The sequence below is a fragment of the Struthio camelus genome, chromosome 20 (assembly GCF_040807025.1).
Source record: "Struthio camelus isolate bStrCam1 chromosome 20, bStrCam1.hap1, whole genome shotgun sequence".
In the NCBI taxonomy this organism is placed as follows: Eukaryota; Metazoa; Chordata; class Aves; order Struthioniformes; family Struthionidae; genus Struthio; species Struthio camelus.
Genome location: NC_090961.1, coordinates 3,519,945 through 3,539,538, shown reverse-complemented (window position 1 = coordinate 3,539,538; position 19,594 = coordinate 3,519,945). Strand labels below are relative to the sequence as shown.

At 46.6% G+C, this 19,594-nt stretch overlaps 1 protein-coding gene across 5 annotated transcripts in view; it reads right to left on the bottom strand.

Annotated features, from left to right (window-relative positions):
• GPSM1 (G protein signaling modulator 1) overlaps positions 1–14,761 on the bottom strand; it is a 92,635-nt gene extending 77,874 nt beyond the window's left edge. For 2 of the 5 annotated variants that reach the window (XM_009665713.2, XM_068914468.1), the window contains exons 1-3: positions 14,624–14,761; positions 13,305–13,483; positions 10,784–10,909 (exon numbers count right to left, since the gene is read on the bottom strand). In XM_009665713.2, the coding sequence (XP_009664008.2) occupies positions 10,784–10,909; positions 13,305–13,315 (137 nt within the window). In that variant the 5' untranslated portion in view covers positions 13,316–13,483; positions 14,624–14,761. Of the gene's footprint in view, positions 1–522; positions 718–10,783; positions 10,910–13,304; positions 13,484–14,275; positions 14,387–14,623 lie in introns of those variants that run through there. The other 3 variants (XM_068914464.1, XM_068914465.1, XM_068914469.1) reach the window with 3 other exon arrangements.
• Positions 14,762–19,594: the final 4,833 nt, after the last annotated feature.

The window sequence follows — 19,594 nt, the reverse complement described above, 5'->3', positions numbered from 1 at the left end:
ATAACAGTGCTCCAAGTAAGGCCTCAGACTGACTCCATTTCACCACTTTTTTTTTTTTTTTTTAAATAGGAGCAAGAGGACAGGCAAGACAGCCTGAAGCTCCCGTACCTGGCGTTCAGGAAAACATTTTCTCCAGCCTTGAGCCTCTATGAATTTGCATCGTGCAAACTACGATTTTAAAGCTGAGACTTAAAGTCACTGCAGTGCGATCAGGAGCCTCCCATGCAAAAACCCAGCAGAGCCGCGGTTTCAGCCTCAGCCGCTCACGCCAAGCTAGGGCTGAGCTAAAACCCCGGCTTCCCTCCCAGCGACCCGGGCCGCCGCCCTGCCCAGCGAGCGGCAGCTGCCCCGCAGCGCAGCCCCCCGCCGCCCCCGGGCTGCTCTCGCTGCGCTCCGCCGGGCTGCGCGGCGTGCGGCAGCCCCCGGCCCCGCCGCGCTGCTCCTTCCCCTGCCCTCGCCAGCCGCCGCGCTGCCCGGGCGGAGGGGCCGGGGCCCGGCTCGCCCCCCGCCCGCCCCGCTCACCTCGAGTAGAGCCGGCGGGCGGCGCCGCCCGGGCTCTCGCCGCCGGGCGGGCGCGCCATGGGCAGCAGCCCGGCACACCGGGCACCGGGCGACGGCAGCGGCGAGGAAGTGATGCGCCGAGCAAAGAAACTCGCGGGCAGGCCCCTCCCCGCCGGCTGATGTCAGCCCGCGGCGGGCAGCGGCCCTGCCTCCTCCTCCTCCTCTTCTTCCTCCTCCTCCTCCCCCGGCCCAGCCCCGCCGGCGGTGCTCGGCGCTGCCGGCGCGCAGGCCCGCGCTGTCCTCCTCGCCGCCCCACCCGTGCCCTGGGCTGTCGCCTCACCCCGCGGTGCCTCCGGACTCGCGGCCGCACGGGAAGGTGATGCCGGGCCAGTCCCGCGCTTGCACGGCAACACAAAGGGAGGTGGCACAGCATTACCGATTTCCAACCCACCCCAAGCAAGGGCCTTTAACTCCATCATAAAAAACCTCTCTTCTGGCTTCCTTGAAGCCCTTTTGCCCTAGGAAGTGAGTGCCTACACCTGGAGGCAGGTAGGATGAGCTGCAGGGAGCAGGACCTTGCACAGCTGTTCCCACTACATGAGTCAGAGGGTGATGCCCTCCTGGGGGTGCCCACACCAGGTGATGCTCATTAGCACCGTGCACTGTTGGCCAGGCCCCATGCTTGAAGAGCCAAGAGCACTGAAGGAATTAGGCTCTTTAGGAGCAAGGAGTCTGCTAGGAGGGAAGACATGTTGCTCTGACCTACAGTAGCTTTCTTTCCATGATAAGTGTGTCACGTTGAATCTTGGGGATTCATTGTTAATCAGGTATCTAAAGGTGGAGGCAGGTTGTCTTTAAACACTGTACCCAGCGCCCTTTATTTTCCTAGGCCTGTAATGCTGCTATAAAAGTTAGTGGATTGGTCACTCAGCTGGTCTCCAAATTAGCATTGCTTATCCAGCAACACCAAATTAAATGCTGTTATCCTCATGGATGCCCTAGAGAAGTGCAAGCATAAACTATGGCTTTCAGCGGATTCCAGTAGCTCACTGCACACAGTAGTGTGAATCTTATTCACATCAGCTGTGGGAATCTGTGGTCAGGACCCCAGAGCTATGCCCTATGTTTCCTCCCGGGGACCTGTACAAAAGTCCTTCAAGAGCAAGCAGAGATGCTGCTCAATGAAAAGCACCATCAATAACACCCCAGTAAGCTAACCACAAAAGGCTCTCTCCTAAGAGCTAATTGATTGGGTGTTTAAATCCAAAACAAAACCAATAAACAAGCCTGTATCAGTGTTCTCACTTGGGAACATGCTCAATTCTCTAGATAAACCAGAGCAGCAAAAGTTGAGGCCACCATGTCAATAGCTGCCTCCTAGCCAAGGCAGCGCACCAGTGGCCTGGGCGTGCTCCATCCTGCTCAACAGAAAGGGAGCCCCCTCTGTCCCCCCCAAACAGCCAGCTGAGATAGCTGCACAGGGACAGTGGGCCAGCCCACAGGCCAGGCTCTGATACCATGCCACACACCAGCTGGTTTTCACCCAGGCTTGTGGTTTCACTGAGAGCAACAAACATCCTGGAATGGGCAGCTGTTCATGAATGTGTGGAAACGACTCACGGTTCAGCCCTAAGAGAGTTTGGTAGATCCGTAATGTGTGTTTGCTCTCCCTCCCTCCCAGCCTCTCTTCAAGTCAAGAATGCTACTGCAAAAAATGAAAACCAGCTGCTGTTGCCTCTGGCTATGGCCCTTCCTTAACCGCAGGAGACAGAGGGTGCTTTGCTGCTAGGCCTGCACTACTTGGTCGGCATTTAATGAATGTGGGCAGATGGAGTAATTGCCCTTTAGAGAAACAATGCTGGAAAGGGGAGCAAAAGAAAGGAGGGTGGAGGCCAGCTTCCAGTTTGGGCTCCGGCCAGGGTAAAGTGGTATTGCACAGAGCTCTGAGCAAATGGGTCACCCACACGTTAATGCCACAGGAATCGGTGGGTCAAATTCCCTGGCCCGGGTTACGCACGAGGTCAAACTAAGATGAGCATAATGGTCCCCTTTGGCCTTAAAATTCATGAATTTGCAACGGATAATTTATCATCTGACAAGCTCAGCTTCTTTTTCTTCTTGTGGAAGTGGCAAACAGGTCACAATAGATTTGAATTCATTAGAGGAAATAATTCAATTACTTTGCTGTGGGTTGGGTTTGGTTAACCCTACAAATTCATGCCAAAAAGCTCCCTGCAAGTACTTGGACCTTAGCCACAATGCAGATTTGTTGCTCAGCTGCAATGAAGCAGGCAAGTGACATGACAGTAAGGAGAAAGAAACCCCAACACCTTGAAAACGTCACTCATTCAACTGTTGAATTGTGTCCGCAATGCAACATGCATTGTGGAGGACGTGGAGCAATTAGAGAGACTCCAGATGAATATGTCAGGCATGACCTATGAGGAGAAAGGTATGAGAAATCAATTTGTTCAGTTTAGGCAAGATCAAGAGGAAATGGAGTAATAATCTTTAAATATGAAAAGGGCTGCTGCACTGAGCAGCAAAGAGAAGGGACTGGATCATGAGGAAGGGGATCGGGTACAAAATAGGGGGGGTGAGGCTGCACTGCAGGAGACGCAGAGTGCCTGTGGATAGTCCAACCTTATACACCTCCGCTGACAAGTAGCATCTCCAATGACTTTTTGCTCCTTACATTTTAAGGCACCACTAATTCCAAGAAAAGAGCAAGGCCTATCCAACTACTTGCATCATCTTGTTCTTCCTAGTTACTGAATGTCTCTAATCTGAACACAGACTAGATACAACTTTGCTTCACTTATGCGCACAGGCAGGATCACAGCACTAAGCAATAATATTGCAGGATGCTTAGAATTTCTTGAACAGGTTTTTTGTATTTCTTCTAAAAATTGATATCCAAAGCTATCGCAACACGATACAACGATCTCCGCCTTGATGTCTTCATCATCCAGACACTTTAAGGAGTTAGGCTTTCCCTCCAAAGCACTAAGGTCGGTCTTAATTAGCTTGGAGGCTTTTTGTGTGGCTCACGAAATGGATTGCTGCTGGCCTCTGCTGGGGTTTATGTGCAAAAAGAGCAGTGTAATTCAGACTTCAGATGCTGACTGACCCGAGCGGAAATCACTGCTGAGCTGGCACTGTAGTTGTCAACTACAAGCAAGTTACTGGCAGTAGCTGCAATTAAGCACTGTCACCCGAAACTGTCTGTCTTTTTCTTGTGAACTGGCAGATTCTGACAGCACCTTGCTCTGGTCCAGTTTTCTGGAGAAGTTTGCTGTTTTGTTTTTGTTTTTTTCTAAATTTCTTTAAAAGTAGCCTGCAAGGAAAAGCACGCTATGTACCGTGTTTCCATGGATGTAAAGCAGGCTATTTTCTCTTGCACCTTTTTTAGTACGGTTTCCTATGACAGAAGGCCCAGGTGCTCTCAGTGGATAGGCGGGTGCATCCAGTCTCACAGGTAGTGTATTAAGTCATAACTCACTTTGAACAAGCTTGACAAAAAGGCAGTGATTTTGAAGATGAAGGGTCCCTATAAGCTTCTTGAAAAATATTAGGATAGGTGGAGGAGAGAGACCTATTCTTGTCCCAGCCAAGAGAAGCGGGCAGCAATAATTCCAATACTGTGATATGGCTGAAGATGTGAGTAAGCAGGTAGCAGAAGGGGGCTTGTTTCAGAGCTCACAATTAAGAGTCCAGTCACAGGAAACAAACCCACAGGAAAGCAAGCTTTCAGCAGCCAGCACTTGCAAAAAGATTATGAAACCATTAGCAAGGCTGAAAGTTGACCATTGTCGGACTGGAGCAGGAAAGGGAGACTGTAAATGGTGTACCAATGTATGTGCAGACCAAATAGATAAACCAGAACAGTGTGGGGATAATAATAATTTCCCTGTCCCCTGCCTTCGCATTTTAGGCAACTCAGTGATCTTAGTGATGGAATAGTACCAATTTCAATAAACCAGCCTAAAAAGAATCACAGAGTGAAACTGGGGGAACTTTGACCTGGCTTACATCAAGCGGTTTTACAGCTGTGAATTTAAATTGCGATAAACAGATCTGTGAGGAAGTTTGCACTTTTTTTTTTTTTTTAAATACCAAGTTACTTCAGTGGATGTAACTTCCTTATATGACCAGGCTTATAAATGCTACTTCAAGTTTCAGGAAGTGCACAGAGCACTTTTAGTACACATAGATGCAAATTTGCAATTAGCAAAATTCCTTTGAGAGTAACAGTAATAGCTTAAAGTGAGGAGAGGTGAGCAAGCAAGCAAAAAATGTGTATCAAAAGCAGTTTTGTGGTAAGGGAGAGAACCAAAGAGACAGGATAAGCCATGCTAACGCACAAGTGCTCTTTTGTTCCAGACATACTCTAATATGCATGTTCTGCATTGCTGTTTATATGTTAGTATTAAATATAGAGTTTAAAAAATCACAGATGTCAACAGACCATGACATAATGAAGTGAGTTTTCTTGTTCCAAGCACAGATTTAATATCTACATCACCTCTGCTCTTCTGCACAAGGCTGTGCCATCAGGTGGGTCATTTAACCTTTTAGGCTTTGATTAGATCAGTAAATGGTTAAGGCAATCCAATCACCCAGCCGCCCCCATGGTTCCTCAGTACGAGGCCATGACAAGTGCTCACGTGGCCACACTGAACTGAATCCAAGAACTGATCCAGGTGAAAACCCAGGGAACCACAAACACACACACGCGTGGTTTTTTTCAGCTGGACTGGTTTCCTTCCCAGTTTCTTGGGCAAGTGCCTGCACAGAGGCAGGCACAAGACCAGGAGCAGGGGACTGGGAGGGAGGAGACAATGGGCAGCGTAGCTTTGGCCAGGGCTGCTTTCTTGTGAAACATCACTCTGGGTGATGTTATATGCTGCTTTGCAAAATGGAGATAACAAAGTTTTACCTGTCCCTCCTGGAGAAGGAGTAAGAATTAATGTCTGAAGATCTTAAATGTATTACTAAGCTGCGAGCAAAGTCAGTTGAATAAGCCTGAAACCAGTGTGAAGACGGTTGAGAGAGGCATTAGGCTTGTTAAAGAGAAGAAAAGTCCTTGGAGGGTGTGAGGGATGGTGTGCAAATCAGGGCCACACGCTGTCTGTCTGAACCAGGAACATTGGCTCTGGGCTTTTCATAAAATGTAATTACATGAGCTGCAAAAACAGCCTGCTCAGAACAGCCCAGGGCCAAGCGGGAACTCTTGAGGGGCCACAGGTGGGTTTCAGCAGGGGTGCTTAGCCACTCCTGTTATTTAAAAAAAATATATTAAGAGGAATCAGGTTCAATATCTTTCTAGATCAAGGCAGGGTTCTGTTCCTCAAAGAAGATCTGATGGCTCTAAATAAAATTGCTGGGCTGCAGAGCTTTGCTCAGGACCTTGAAAGGACTGAGAGCTTTCAAGGGCTTCTGCAGTCCTCCTTTCTGCTGAATCTGGTCCTAAGGCAACAAACTCCTCTGCTTGGAGAGTGAGACTCAGTGAGGAACCATTATTTCCTCTCCAAAGTAGAAGCAGAAAAGATTATTATGACTTGCAGGTAACCTGTAAGAGAGTCACAGCCAGCAATATTATTCATATGTGAAATAAGGAAGATCATCTGAGAGCAAAGAGCTGCTTTGCTGACCATGAAAAAAGCTTTTAAAAAGCACCTGGAGCACAGAGGCCCAGGAAAAGCTCTGAAGAACGGGCTTCTCTGAATAATTCAGCTGTGTGCAGTGCAGCAGGCTGCGTGCCTGGAACGGTGACACTGCAGAGCAAAGACACCCGCTGTGGGGCTCACGCTCGCATCCTGCGCTGCCCAGGCTGGCTGGCTGGCTGGTGGTGCGGCAGCTAAGGTACCCACTGGGCAGGAAAGCCAGAGGCAAACCCCTTCCCAGAGCCTGGGAGGCAGCATAGCAGGGGGGCTGTTAACTTTCTCTCTCCACCCCCTCGGCCAGCCCCTCATGCCCATCCTGCTCTCCTTCTGATACGGCATGGAAACACACCATCCAGACCTTAACATTTTTCTCAGGTTACATTCTTGTATGGTTGGCTGTATGCAGCAGTTTCAGATTTGGCCTTTCCAGCTTTGTACATATTTGTACATCCTGTGTGTCTGATGTCCCTGAATTTCCTTTTCATTAATAGTTCTCTTAGTCTCAAAAGAGGCAGAACTCATTCGGATAGCTTTCAGGCTAGACTGAAAATACTTCATTAAATAAATAGCAAGAGACCCTTAAAATTCCCTTGCTCTCAAGAACAAAGCTTGTTTGATGCAATGGAGAGGATAGAGAAGGATGTGAGACGCGTTTCTTCTTCACGTTCCCACCCACTGAGGAGGGACAGTTGGTTTTTCCCTGTGCTGAAGCTCCAGTCTGCCCTGGCCGAACAACTGGCGCATCCTGATGGGAACCTGAGACGGATTCCCACAGCGCCTCTCACCAGCTACGAGTTTGCTGAGCTCTGGTTTCAGTGCTCATTTCCTACCATCTGGCATTGGCCTGCTTGCTAAACTGGGATTTTCTAGACAAGGCAAGGAGGGGCTGTCCTAACTGCCCTGTGCTAATCTCATGTGTGCTTTGCATGCAAAAAGCCAGTGCCTCCTCTTCAGCATCAATCTTTCTCTTTGCCTCGGAGCAAAATGACTTGCTGTAGAGAGCACCTGGGAAGGCATTTGGACTTGAAAGTTTCAAGTACAGGTGACTGGTGCACGTCCCACGTGCCATCCTCTTCCTCGGCTCTGCGGTGGCTTCCCTCTCTGGATGCAGCTCGCAGAGGCGAGAGGCTGCTCCAAGCCTTGCTCCGGGCCAGCCACCTGGCACCGCGGCCTCAGCGCAGGGTGCTCTGCAGACACGCTCACCCTCCTCCTTTCCTGTAATCACACCTAGCTGCCTTGCAGTTGGCCTTTCAGCTTGGTGCTGCTGGGGCCACGAGCTTCCCGAGAGCCAGGCTGACTGATGGGCCTGGGGGGAAGGTTGGAGCAGGCTGCAGTATCTGAGATGAATGATGTTTGACAGCCAGCTGGGGGTGGATGTGAACAGCCATGGCATTATTAATTGCCTCTCACACATGCCTCGGGGTCTCTCAGTCATGTTCTCAGCAAGCTGGAGGTGCTTGAGCAACACATGGATTTCTACCTCCTTTTCATCTCTTGGTAAATCCCCACTGCTGCTTCTTGCTGTTTGGGGGCATCTGCTCTGGGGAGCGCGGTCCCTCCCCGCTCGCTGTGGCTGCGGCAGTGTTCGACAGCCTGCGAGGTGGCTGCCTCGAAAGGGCTTCCGAGGACGCGGACCAAACCGCATGGAGGTGATGGGAATCTCTCTAGTGGTTTGCTGTAACTGTGCACTGGCTTTTTTTCAGGGCTTGGAAGGCTTGAATGGCAGCAACAGGAGGCTTTTCTTGGAGGTGTCTTATCAAAGCTGTATTGCTCAGTCAAATACCCTAGAGCTCGTAGTCATGATCCTCTCGTATTTGCTGTAATGGCAAAATATTTGTTTTACCAACTTCAGATTCCAAAAGCCAGCATCTGAATAACTAATTTCTCCTACTGAAAGTCTGGAAAAACCTCCTGTTAGCATTAACTAAAATAACAAGTAATCTTTTGTTATACTTGAAGACCCAGGGGAAAAATATGCATTTTTGTGAGAGGCTTTCTTTCCTTTTTAAATTGTAACAGTTGGTAATAATGTTAATTACAAGCCAGTGTGTTTTGACAGTCTGCTTTAAAAACAAACCCATACTTGCGCTTTAATCATGTTGCTTAGCTGAGGTTCTCAAAGTACTTTCCAAACACTCAGCATGTAACAGAGACAGGGTGTTTTTTAACTGACCAAAAATTGAGAATCGGAAGCAGAAGGAGCAGAAGGCGATGGCTAACGTAACTGTGCTACCAAGCGCCCGGTGAGGCCGCGGAGGCTTCTGCAGCGGAGGCGGGCTGTGCGGCCCCTTGCACTCCCCAAATCAGCATTTTGTGACAGGAAGCATGTTCTGCTTATAACCTGAGCTGCAATCTAACCACACAGCCTCACATCTAAACACATCGATTTCTTAATCAGCACTGAAAGCAAACGCAAAGCTATCCATTCATGGCCCAGTTGTGCTAAGTGTTTGTGGCAGGATGCACGATGTTGGGGGGGGGGTTGGTTCCCCCCCCCAACACACGCACATTTCATTGAAGGCAAGTCTGTACGTATTATTCTACTAGCATATTAGGGCAATATTAGGACAGCATTAAACAGCATTTTCTAAAAGTAATATTTCTTATTTTAGGACTGTAACTGGCACATGGTGCACACTCTGAACCCCTAGTGCTCAGTTTTAAACAAGTTGCAGAACACCAGGAAAGTTTCAAAGGCCTTAGAAGAGGCTAGTAGTGAACAGAAATATTTTAGAAAAGTAACTGGGGTGACCCAAGTAACTTTAACCTCATTAGATACTGATGCTGCGCTAATATAGCGGACAGTCAGAAGGACTGTGGAAGGTCAGTCCATTGCTCCAGAAAACTCCTCATCAAACAAGCAGCCTCTCTTTGGAGGAGATTATAAATTCAGTTAGTAAAGGTAATTTTGCTGACATAACAGACTTAGACTTCTGCAAAGTAGTTGACTTAATCTTGCAAGACATTCTGTTAAAAATAGTACTTAACAAAATCAATGTAACTTGTATTAAATGGATGGAGAATTGGGTAACATGCATCTAAAAGTAATTATCTGTTGGGAGAATTTTTCATGTGTCCTATAGGGTTTACTCTTGGTGCACTGTTATTCAACATCTTTATCACTGTTCTGGAGAGTAAATAGAAAGTCATCACTGGTAAAGTTTGTGGAAAATATGAAATTTAGAGGAACAGTAGCAAATAGTGGGAGAGATGAAATTGCTTTGTTTGATAGGGTGGGATTCCTGGGAGCTGCATGCATTCCAGCGCACCCAAACGTCACCACATCTCTGGTTCAGCTCCCACGGACACGATGAAACTCCGCATGCTGAAATGCAGTGGCAGGAAAAAGACTATATGGGTATTAGGAGAGAGCAAACTATGCGCACGAGCAGAAAGCAGTGTTGCAGCAAAGAACATAGATATCCTTGCATGGTTAAGCAGAGCATCCTCAGGTGGAACACAGAAATGGTATTATTCTGCATGCTGTAATTGTGTGGACATTACTAGTGTTTTAATGTTGGCTGGTGTCCACACTTGAAAATACGTGTTGAAAAACGGGAAAAGGTTTAGCAAAGAGCTGCCAAACTGATGCAATATTTGGAAAACCAAGAAGTTCACTTGATTTAGCTTACTTAGAAACTTTTAAGATGGGGCTTAATCATAGGTGACAGTTACCTTTCATAGACAAGGAAATTTTCTGGCAATAGAAAGCTTTTTAATCTAGTAGATGTGGCACGATGAAACCTTGTATCCAGAACTTACAGCTAGACAAATTCAAACTAGAAATAAGATGTAATGTTTAAGCGCAGGTAATTAAACATTGGAACAACTAACTTGGGAACCGAGTGCCCCCTCCATTACTTGATATCTGAAAGAATGGTGCTTAAGGAATACGCTGCATCTCAAAGAGAAGTTCTCAGTTGGATGCAAAATTCACTGCATGAGAGTATTTACTCTGTGTTATGTCAGAACTCTAATTAGACAATCTGGCCGTGACATCTGTAAGGCCACTCTACTTATTTTACCTATTGATGAGTTTTATCTATTGATATTTGATGTTTTTTCTGGGTTGGCAAACGTCAGCATTATAATTGACGTGGCACTCATGTTTTTATTGTGATATGTACTGAAATATTGATTGCACTAAGTGATTAGCAGTCTGTGTTGCCTAAGGGAGAAAACAAATATTAGCATTTGCTCAAGTTGTCTGTCGAGATCAAACATTTGTCTCCTTGGACCACAGCCTGAAGGCTGCGTTAGCCTCTTGGAAAGAACGTAGTCCTGACCCTGAAGGAAAGGTCTGGGAGTGGCAAAGCACAGTGTTAGTCTGCATTTACAATCTCATCCCCTAACTTTTCCTGGAAAAAGCAAAGGGAGCTGAGGTAGTGGCTTGGTTCTTCGAAACAGTGTGTCGTCTACCTCTTGACTGCTGCTTTTGACTTTCACTTGAGAGCTGCTAAATGATGCTGTCATAGAAGCATAAAAGAGGCATCTGGGAACCTTTTCAGTCCTGGCTATGCTTAGCACAGCACACTTCATTTGTGTGTGGCTAGGTCTCTACAAACTCAGTACCTTTCTACCAGACAGCACAATTAAACAAGTCCAAGTTTTCCTACCGAACTTGCGTATTGGTGGTACTCCTTGCTTGCAGTGGTTCAGCTTCTAAATAACCATCATTTCCAGGCATCCAGCATCCATTCTTTCTCTCCTTGAAGTCGGGAGTAGCAGGTCCACCAACTTTGCTGCAAGCAAACAGAAATTCCTCAGGGTTGCTTTTTCTACTTACATAAACTGGGATGGGTCTATTTACAGTAGCAGGGCTGCACCAGTTTACATCAGCAGAGAATTTGGCCTTCAAACCTATGTTGCATTTATTTTCCATTGGAGATGGGTATGCAGCTAATATCTATTTTCCTTTGCACTTAGCTACATATAGATTAATTTGATCAATAATAAGGCTATATCTTAGCTGGTTTACAGTATTATCTGGAGAGGGGAAAAAGAGCCCAGACAAACAAGTGCCAGTCAGAGTCAGAAATGATCCTGGGTAAAATGACTGTGCTATCTGTCGTCCCAGGGAATAGCAGCGATGAAACAGTGGTAGATCTGAGGGCAAGCTGACTTGACAGAGCATAACAAAGCAAAAGACAATCTCTTGTGTTAGCTTATCCTGCTGCTTCTCCATTTACAATATTTTAGATTGGGACTTAGTGGTAAAACAAATATAATCGAAGGGAAATCAGATGGTTTTATGAGCAGAGTCAGTAGCCCCAGGTAATGGCATGTTTTTAATAAGTGGGATATACACAGCGCCTCTACTCTCCTAATCTATTGTAGTCGCCTGTGCTAGTGTCCTAACCGGGACTGAGCAGTTCAGCTCTGATGCAAGGCAGCTGTTGTATATCAGAGATGAGCTGTCACAGTGCATCTGTACATACCATAATACACTAGCCTGCCCAAGAGTTTCTACCTAGGTAATTAGATAAAGCTTCTCACTACGTCATTTGAAAATGATTGCTTGTGGGTCTGTAATAAGTGACCTGCAAGTAGCTGAGTGGAGATAAAGAACTGAAAGGTAAGTTTTTTGAAGGACACTGATGGTCCAAAGAAAGCACTTTAGAGAGGAAATTCTGTAAAAGGGAAGTGGAAGGTCTAGCTGGTAGCATTTGCTGTGTAGGCAGGACTTTATGGCAAAGACCCAAAGGCGGCAGTAGAGAGAGGTAGGACAGGAGGACCCAGTTCTTGAGATTTGATTTTGATTGGACTATTTGGGTTTTGAACAAAAAACCCCCTCTGAAAGAAGAAACTGAAATCTTGCCACTCTTGATAGCTGTGTTTGATGCTCTGTTGAAAGCTGGAAGCAGAACAAAGTAACATTCGAACAGAGCGCTGTGGAGCGCAGGGTAAAACATGACTTTACCCTGGGATCAGAGTGTACAGAGGCTGGAAGTCTTTGCAGCCAAGGACGCTGTATTCTCCAACTCAAAAGGAATTTCCTGTCTTGTGTTTGACGTCACCAATATGCCCACATGCATATTAAACTGCATATTTAAATCCAGCCACACTAAGCCCAGGATACATGGTGAGTAAGGAGACTGAGTTTCATTCCTGGATATGAAGGAGGCAACCTTCGTAAGTGCACGCAGTTCCGCAGAGCTAATAAACACACCAGCCCCATGGTGATTCCAAGTACGTTAGAGATATTTAACCATTGCCCTTAGCTGGAAGCAGGATCGGACAGGCACACAGTGTCTGATGCAGAAGATAATGTGGCTTTGTCACTCAGGTCTTGGTAATGTATGGTGATGAAGGCAGCACTGCACGAATAATTATGTTGCTGTCTCATGCCACTCCATATATCACTATGCCTGAATGTCAATAAATGGGAGAATCTGAAGCCAATAAATCATTCCTCACTCATTTAATCCCTTGTTACAGAAACACTGTTTGTTGCTTATGGCACATTTTGTCTCAGTTATAGTCTTAACTAGCTGTTTTGGGGACCTCTGATTTTTTTCAGGGTTATATCTGAGATATTCCCAAACAGATTCTCGTTGCTCTGGAAAATCTGATCTTTCCATATCTGTTCAAAAATTCACACTGACAGCTGGAAACCTAGTGACAGTTAAAGGGTAACAGATGTGCAGCCCTTCAGAAAGCTCCTCTGACAAGTCTCTCTGCAACGAGTGCCCAAAGCCTGCTGGTCTGCCTAGGGATAGTCTTAGCCAGACGAACTCTTCCCGAGCATCAGAACCAAAAAAACCAAACCAGGCAGAGTGCTTGAGCTGCACTATCTGAAGGGCTGAGCAAGCAGGGAACAGATTACGTTTCTCCTCTCCCCTCCGAGTTTGTGGCGTGCAGGTAGGGTATGTCGTTGTGCCTATAGCTTGTGCATTTTGGTGCACAGGGAACTGTTGCCCTGCCCTGCTCCTGCAGGAACACGCCTGCTCGTTGCATGCCGGCTCCAGCCCTAAGCAAAATCCACAAGAATCTTTGCATCAGCCTCCGCGGGTTTTGGGTCTGGTTCTAAGACACCTCAGAAAACCTTGTCATCTTGCAATTCTCCCCACCCGCCTACCCTGCCTCTTTCGTTTTGCAGTGCCTGGAGACAATGTGCAAGGAAATGTGCCGTTTTACCTGTCGATCATTGATTTAAATTGCCTAGTCCCAGGCCGGCGCTATAAATCCTTTTGTACAGCCGGAGAGCCCCGTTTCCTATAGGCCGTTTCCATGGAAACTCGGTGCTCTCCCACGTTCGGTTGCGCAGCGCAGGCAGCTCCGCTGTCCTTCGCTTCTGATTCCATTCACATATTCTCCTATTGATAGGGAAAAAAAAAGGCCATAAATAGCTATTTCCTGTCTTAACACTCTCTTCGCCAATAACTGGATGATATATATATATATATATATATATATATAAGCACATAAAGAGAACGCTCTGCCCTTTTCTAGACATCGTTTGGCACTCGGCATAAAATCTAGATATTCTGAAGGTCTAGTTCTTTCTTGACATGTTGTTTTTATAATTTCAGGGCCTCAGTAGGGAAACACAAGCTTAATATTTCCTTGTGTTTCTGGCTGAGATCACTGCAGAAGAGCATCTCTTCACTGCAGCAAATACCTCCCTAGACTTGGGGCAGCCGAGCAGCAGCCTGCTCTCTGCCTTTGGGCAGTTCTCTGCGCAGCGCCTAGTACAGTGCATTAACTGAGTATATGACATACACCATGGGGAAAGTATCTGCTTATTCCTAACAACGTGGGTATCTGCATGAGCTGTTAGGGTTAAATGAAAAAGAAGCAAGATCAGTGGTACCAGCAAAAACTCTGCAGCCAAGTTCGGATTCATCCTTAGGTTGTGCAGAGTTTAATACCTTTTGAACCATAGGATAAAATAATCCATTCCTTATGTTTGTATCTTAGTGCGTCTTTATGCAAAACAGCCTGGTCAGTCAAAAAGCACTGAGAAGAGAAGCGATATTTTCTCCCGTTGCTGATGAGGAACTGAGGCACAGGGAGACTAAAGAGCCAAATATAGAAGTGTAGCAGTATATGGGTAACAAACAGTCCCATGACATCCCAAAATCCATAGGAATCAAGAGCCTAAATACCCTGGTCTGTGGTGCAGGACTGAGTACTTGGCTGTCAGACTTCAGAACAGTACACTTTATTTTAATGAGCTGCCTCTTCCCACCATATGCTTGCTGCAAAATTCATGTCACATCCAGCTTGCGATCGAAGTCTAGATTTGTGCTTTGATTGTTTGCTAACTGGGAAGTGTTGTGAAAAGTGCTTCACAACATAAATTGCTTAGTTAGACACTGTAAAAAAAAACCAAACAAGTATTATTTTCTTTCCTTTTAGCTGGACATGTTTCCCCTCAATAAGGGAGATTGTAACACTTTCACAAAGCTAGGCGCACAGGGCCAACTAACAAGAAAAAGTAAGGAGTGTCCTACCTGTCTGCCAGAGCTGTAGGAACAGTAGAATTGCTGTTTACAAGACCCCTGGAATATATCTAGAGGGCACAAAGCTATATCTGCATGGCATGCAGCTGTTTCAAACCACACAGACTTAGGAGGAATTTCTTTTTTGGTTCACATATATATACACTTCCTGAATTTTGCTAGGCATTGTGGGTTATTGCTGTAAATATTTCCTAAGCCGTGACAGTGCACTATAGTAGGAACGGAAGACACTGGGAGGAGACCCTGCGGCCTCAACAGTGTGAAACCAACCTCCAGACACCAAACAACCTTCTACAGGATTGAGCAATTAGCAAGTCCACTTATCTTTGAATTGCAGAAACGCTAGAAAGTGACCTTGAAGCTCAGGATGGCAGAATGCAGCCGAGTTGGACGCTTTTTGTCCCACTTCATCATTGTGCATGTAAGCACACCACTAACGATCCAGCAGACTCACACGCTGCTCTCTTTTGGATAATGCCGTGCAGTGGGGTAAGCAGCATCTCTCTTCATCGGTTCTGAGCTGCAAGAATCCCGGCAAATCACTGAAAACCCTAAAATGGCTTTTGTAAGACGTCCACTGGGTATGCAATAGCCTGGGGTTGTCTAGTCTGCTAAAACCAGTAGGGGATAGTCTGAGTACCTCTGTAGAGAAAATTTGCTGTTTGAGGGCTGATGCAACATAAACGCCACGTGAACGAAAACGCTGGGCCTAATTCTGTCCTAGTCACAAGTGACAGGAGCTGTGGAGTCCGCAGGACACAATCATACATGACTGACTCATTTTGCTCATGCAGCTCTAATGTACAGATCTAAATGGATTTGCTCCTAGCTGCCTCAGCTCAAATTTAGCTCCCTGACTTGGGAGCTGCATGCGCTGCAGAAGCAGGATTTGGCCCAGTGATAGGTTTCACTTCCTCATCTCCCAGCAGATTTGTGGTCTAACACTCCAAGATGTGCAGCATAACATGCTGGCAATCTGTCACTCTCCTGGCTCTCGTCAGAGCTGACAGCTTGCTAAGGAAGATAGGTGCCAAAAGAGATGCCGGTCCGACTCGAGTGGCTTCAGAAGTGTCACCTGCGCACAATGGAGAGCACTGCCTGCTGCGGCACGTGCACTCCTGCTCCAGGCACTGCCTTGATCGACTGAACTCAGCAGACATGGGACTAATCCTAGACTTTCCTGTTACTCTTACAGTTTCCCATATGCTACATCTTCACTGAAAGTTGTCCTCCCACTGCTGAGGTTTCACATTTCTGCTTTGTCCTCTCTCTTCAGTACGCAAGCTTGCCTAGCACAACGGCTGCCTGTGAACCCGGGGGCTGTAATTAAGGCTCTTATCACTTAGGCACCCTAAATAGCTGTGGTTCCCTTTTGGGACAGACTCTGCATTCTTAGCACTGGAACCTCTAATCAGGCCAAAACGTTGGCTTGGACCGGCTTGAAATGGGAACTTTGCAACTCTGATCCACAGCTCGGGAACTCCTTGTTCGGTTAGAATTGAAAAGTTGAAGTAGTGCAGATATCTGAGCAGACTGCTGTAATATTTATTAGATTAGCAGCCTGAGTCTGCTGCTTCAAGCAAACTTCTCTAGAGACCGCAGGGATCCATGTATATGAAAGGATGTGGTATCAGTATCTTGCCTCACCATCTAAGTACTTCCCAGTAATAACAAAGACCTACAATACTGATATTGCTGCTTAAAGCACATCAGTAGCATTGTATAGCCTGAACAAATAACTGAGGACATAAAACAGAAACAAGAGTCAAATTCAATATCAACCAAAATGCTGGTGAAACAGTACATCAGTCAGCACTGCTTTGCAGTCATGTGGGACCTAGAAAGGCACACGCAGCCTCAGCTCAGGGTCTGTGCTGAAATTCACCCCATGAGGGCAGTAATTGATGGTCACTGTGGGAGGACAGCAAGAAATGTTTCTATTCCTATTTGCTTATCCTTATTCTATTCATGTGCCTTCAGTGAATCTCAGAGCAAACAGCAAGCATAGTCTTGGGAACTGCAGAACTTTGGCATATGTGAGAGAATATTTATGGGAAGCAAATTTAAAATTCATAAATGGAAGAATTTCACAGGAAGCCAATGCCTAAGGATCATCCAGTCAAGGAACAGAAAACAGCATCAAACGATCAGCCTAGTCTTGGCATTATACAGTGATTGTAGTAGATTCAGTTGTAATTGCAGATCCAAGGATTAGGGGTGAGTAACTTTGGGGGCAAAGAACTTCAGAGACCAACTCTTTCAAAGCAATGCCTGGACAGCATGCCCGCATGACCGAGCAAATTCACCAGCTGAGATGTGCCCTAAGGGTTGTTTAGCCATCTGCAGCCATAATCTTGGGAGGGTGTGGGACATGAGCTGGCAGGCCGCAGGCCAGGATGCCACTATCCGGTGAAGCCTGCCAGAAAGATGCTCTGTGAAAAGGCCAAGTATGAAATAGAAAAGGAGAGTGAACCACTGTGACAGCAAGGGCTTTCCTGCTGCTGCCCACTCGGGGCTGTCTTCGACCAAGTGGCAACTGGCAGCAGCTGAGGCCAGAGCGCCGCTGAAGGCACCGCCTCGTCTCCTGTCTGTGAGCTGAGCTTGCCCTCTGCTGTTTGCTGAATAAACTGTTCCTTCCCATTCATTTGAAATGCCAGGATGAGAACAGGAGAATAGGAGGACCTGAAGAACCACAAGGGCTACCCCAAATTTCAAATACTCAAACACTGTGACATTTAAAAAAAGGCACATCAACACAGGTGGAGTTGTCTTTATCTACCTTTTCTGAGCCTTCAGCATATACTAACTTCATATTCTCAAGCTTTTCTCTGCAGTCATAAAGACTAGAAACCCTATTTTTTTTTTTGATCATTTCCTCCTTTACTAAAAGCCAATATTCAGAATTAAAGCCCCTACTCTCCTGAACCTGGGGGCCTGATCAGGACAGCGCTGCTGACAGCAGGATCAAAGGCTGGATGAGCTTACAGAGAAAGGGGTGAGGAGAGGTGCCCTGGGTGAGATCTTGCGCCGGTCTGGTTTCTCCCCCTGCTCTAGCACCCCGTTCTCTCTCCATCCCAAACTGTGCAGCTTCTGTCCTCCCTCTCCTCTGTGGCCACCTGGCCCTGAGATGGGTCATTGCCAGGATGCCAGCTGCCCTGGAAGGGATGCAAGGGCTTGTCAAGAAAGCTTCTGGCACCTTGCCACGTGTTTGCAAGCTGAGATCAGCCTTCAGGCTCCTCTTGTTGCTGTTTGTTTTCTTCACACTTTCTAGCAGCCTCTCCCTGCACTATCGCTATTGCTATCGCTACCGCTACGGTTGCCCCGTACAGAGGGGCCCAAACAAAGGTGTGGTGATGCTTGATGGCCGGCTCCACTGGTTGGGCTCCCTGGCACAGCCTCCTCCTCCTTGGCGCACTCCTGGGCAGGGCAGGGGCTGACCTGGGACTCATCTCAGGTGAACCTTTACCGTGGCTGGAGCCAGGGACCGGAGCCTGTGGGTAGCTCAGCTCAGGGAAGGAGCAGAGACTGGGATATTCTGTGCTGAGTTCTTTCTCAGCTCGTCCTTTGGAAGAGGTTTCTGGGATTAATCTCTCTAGAAAGGCTCCAGCCCTCCCAGGGATCCTCTTTAAATGCTTCTTTAGGTGCTTTTGCCCAGTTCCTCAGTGAAGGGTTTGTTCCATCCATGGACGAGGCTACGAAAGGTAAGGTGTTAACCAGGCAGGAACGGGATATGGGAGGAAGCTGACTTTCTTGACTGTTTAGATGTGTAGTGATTGCCTAGAGCAGGACATTTCCCCCTGTGCCATAGCCCTGTCTCAACCCAGGACTCTCTCACAACACCGAGAAATTTAATGATAGCAGACAACATCTGCAAACGCCACAGAAATGTAAAGACAATCAGCAATTATGGATGAGGAAACAGTAGGTATAAGCAAGGCCAAGGCTGTTCTCAAAGGGCAGCAACGACTAGTCCTTGCTCATGGTTATTTCAGATATGGATATCAAGTAAGCAGATCTATAGCATGGCTGAAAAATGAGCAACAGTTTTGGCATCCGCAGAATCAATTCCACTAGCTGCTATGAGAATAATGAGCTTCCATTATCATCTGCATGGTCATAGTCAAAGACTTGGATATTTTTTATTTTAAACTAAGGATTTTTTGGTTATTTAAAGGCTTTAAGTGTTTAGTTTAACCTGGATTGTATGACTTCCAACACAATGAAGCAAATATTTTGAAGATTTAGAGTGCTGGACAGTTTTGTAACTCTTTGCAACAAACTCCCTCTTTCCACAGTGCTGGTGTGATTTTGCACTGCGATTAGCTAACTCAGGCTCAAATCTCAGGGAGAAAAGCACTGTCGTTTTACCTTGATGCAGTTAATGAAACTAAAGCCCAGGTGTACTGCTCACAGCTGGCCAAACAAGCAAAAACCTGTACCTTGTCGCTAAGAGGATTTTACAATCTGATAGCTGCTCTGATAGAAAAGTCATATCAGATAGAAAGATACACCAGAGCTGCACATAGGAACAAGAAAGAGGAGCTGCTGGCCTGAGTGTTGCCCTAGGACATGAGACATCTCCCCACACCCTTGCAGTCCTGGAGGAAGGAACAGATGAGTAACCATGTGAGGGTCACACACTTCAATGCAGATGTACCCCAGGTACCTCAGATAAACTCTCTCTTAATTATTTTACTTAGTCCCATAGACCAACTTGCAAGGAAAGTTCCGTTTCCGTATAAATCAAAGTTGGGGGCTGATCTAACCCACATAAATGGTTTGCCATATCAGTAGGAAAGGCTTCCTAAAAGAGAGATTCCATGTTACAAGATAATAAAGATAATAATAAAGACTTATGGCAACACCTGAACTCCCTGTTTCTTGCTGCTTTCTAGCAGAGAAAGCTGCTCTTTGAATCTTCCTCTGCCTGAAGTTATCCTCAAGACTCGTTTTCCGTTGAAT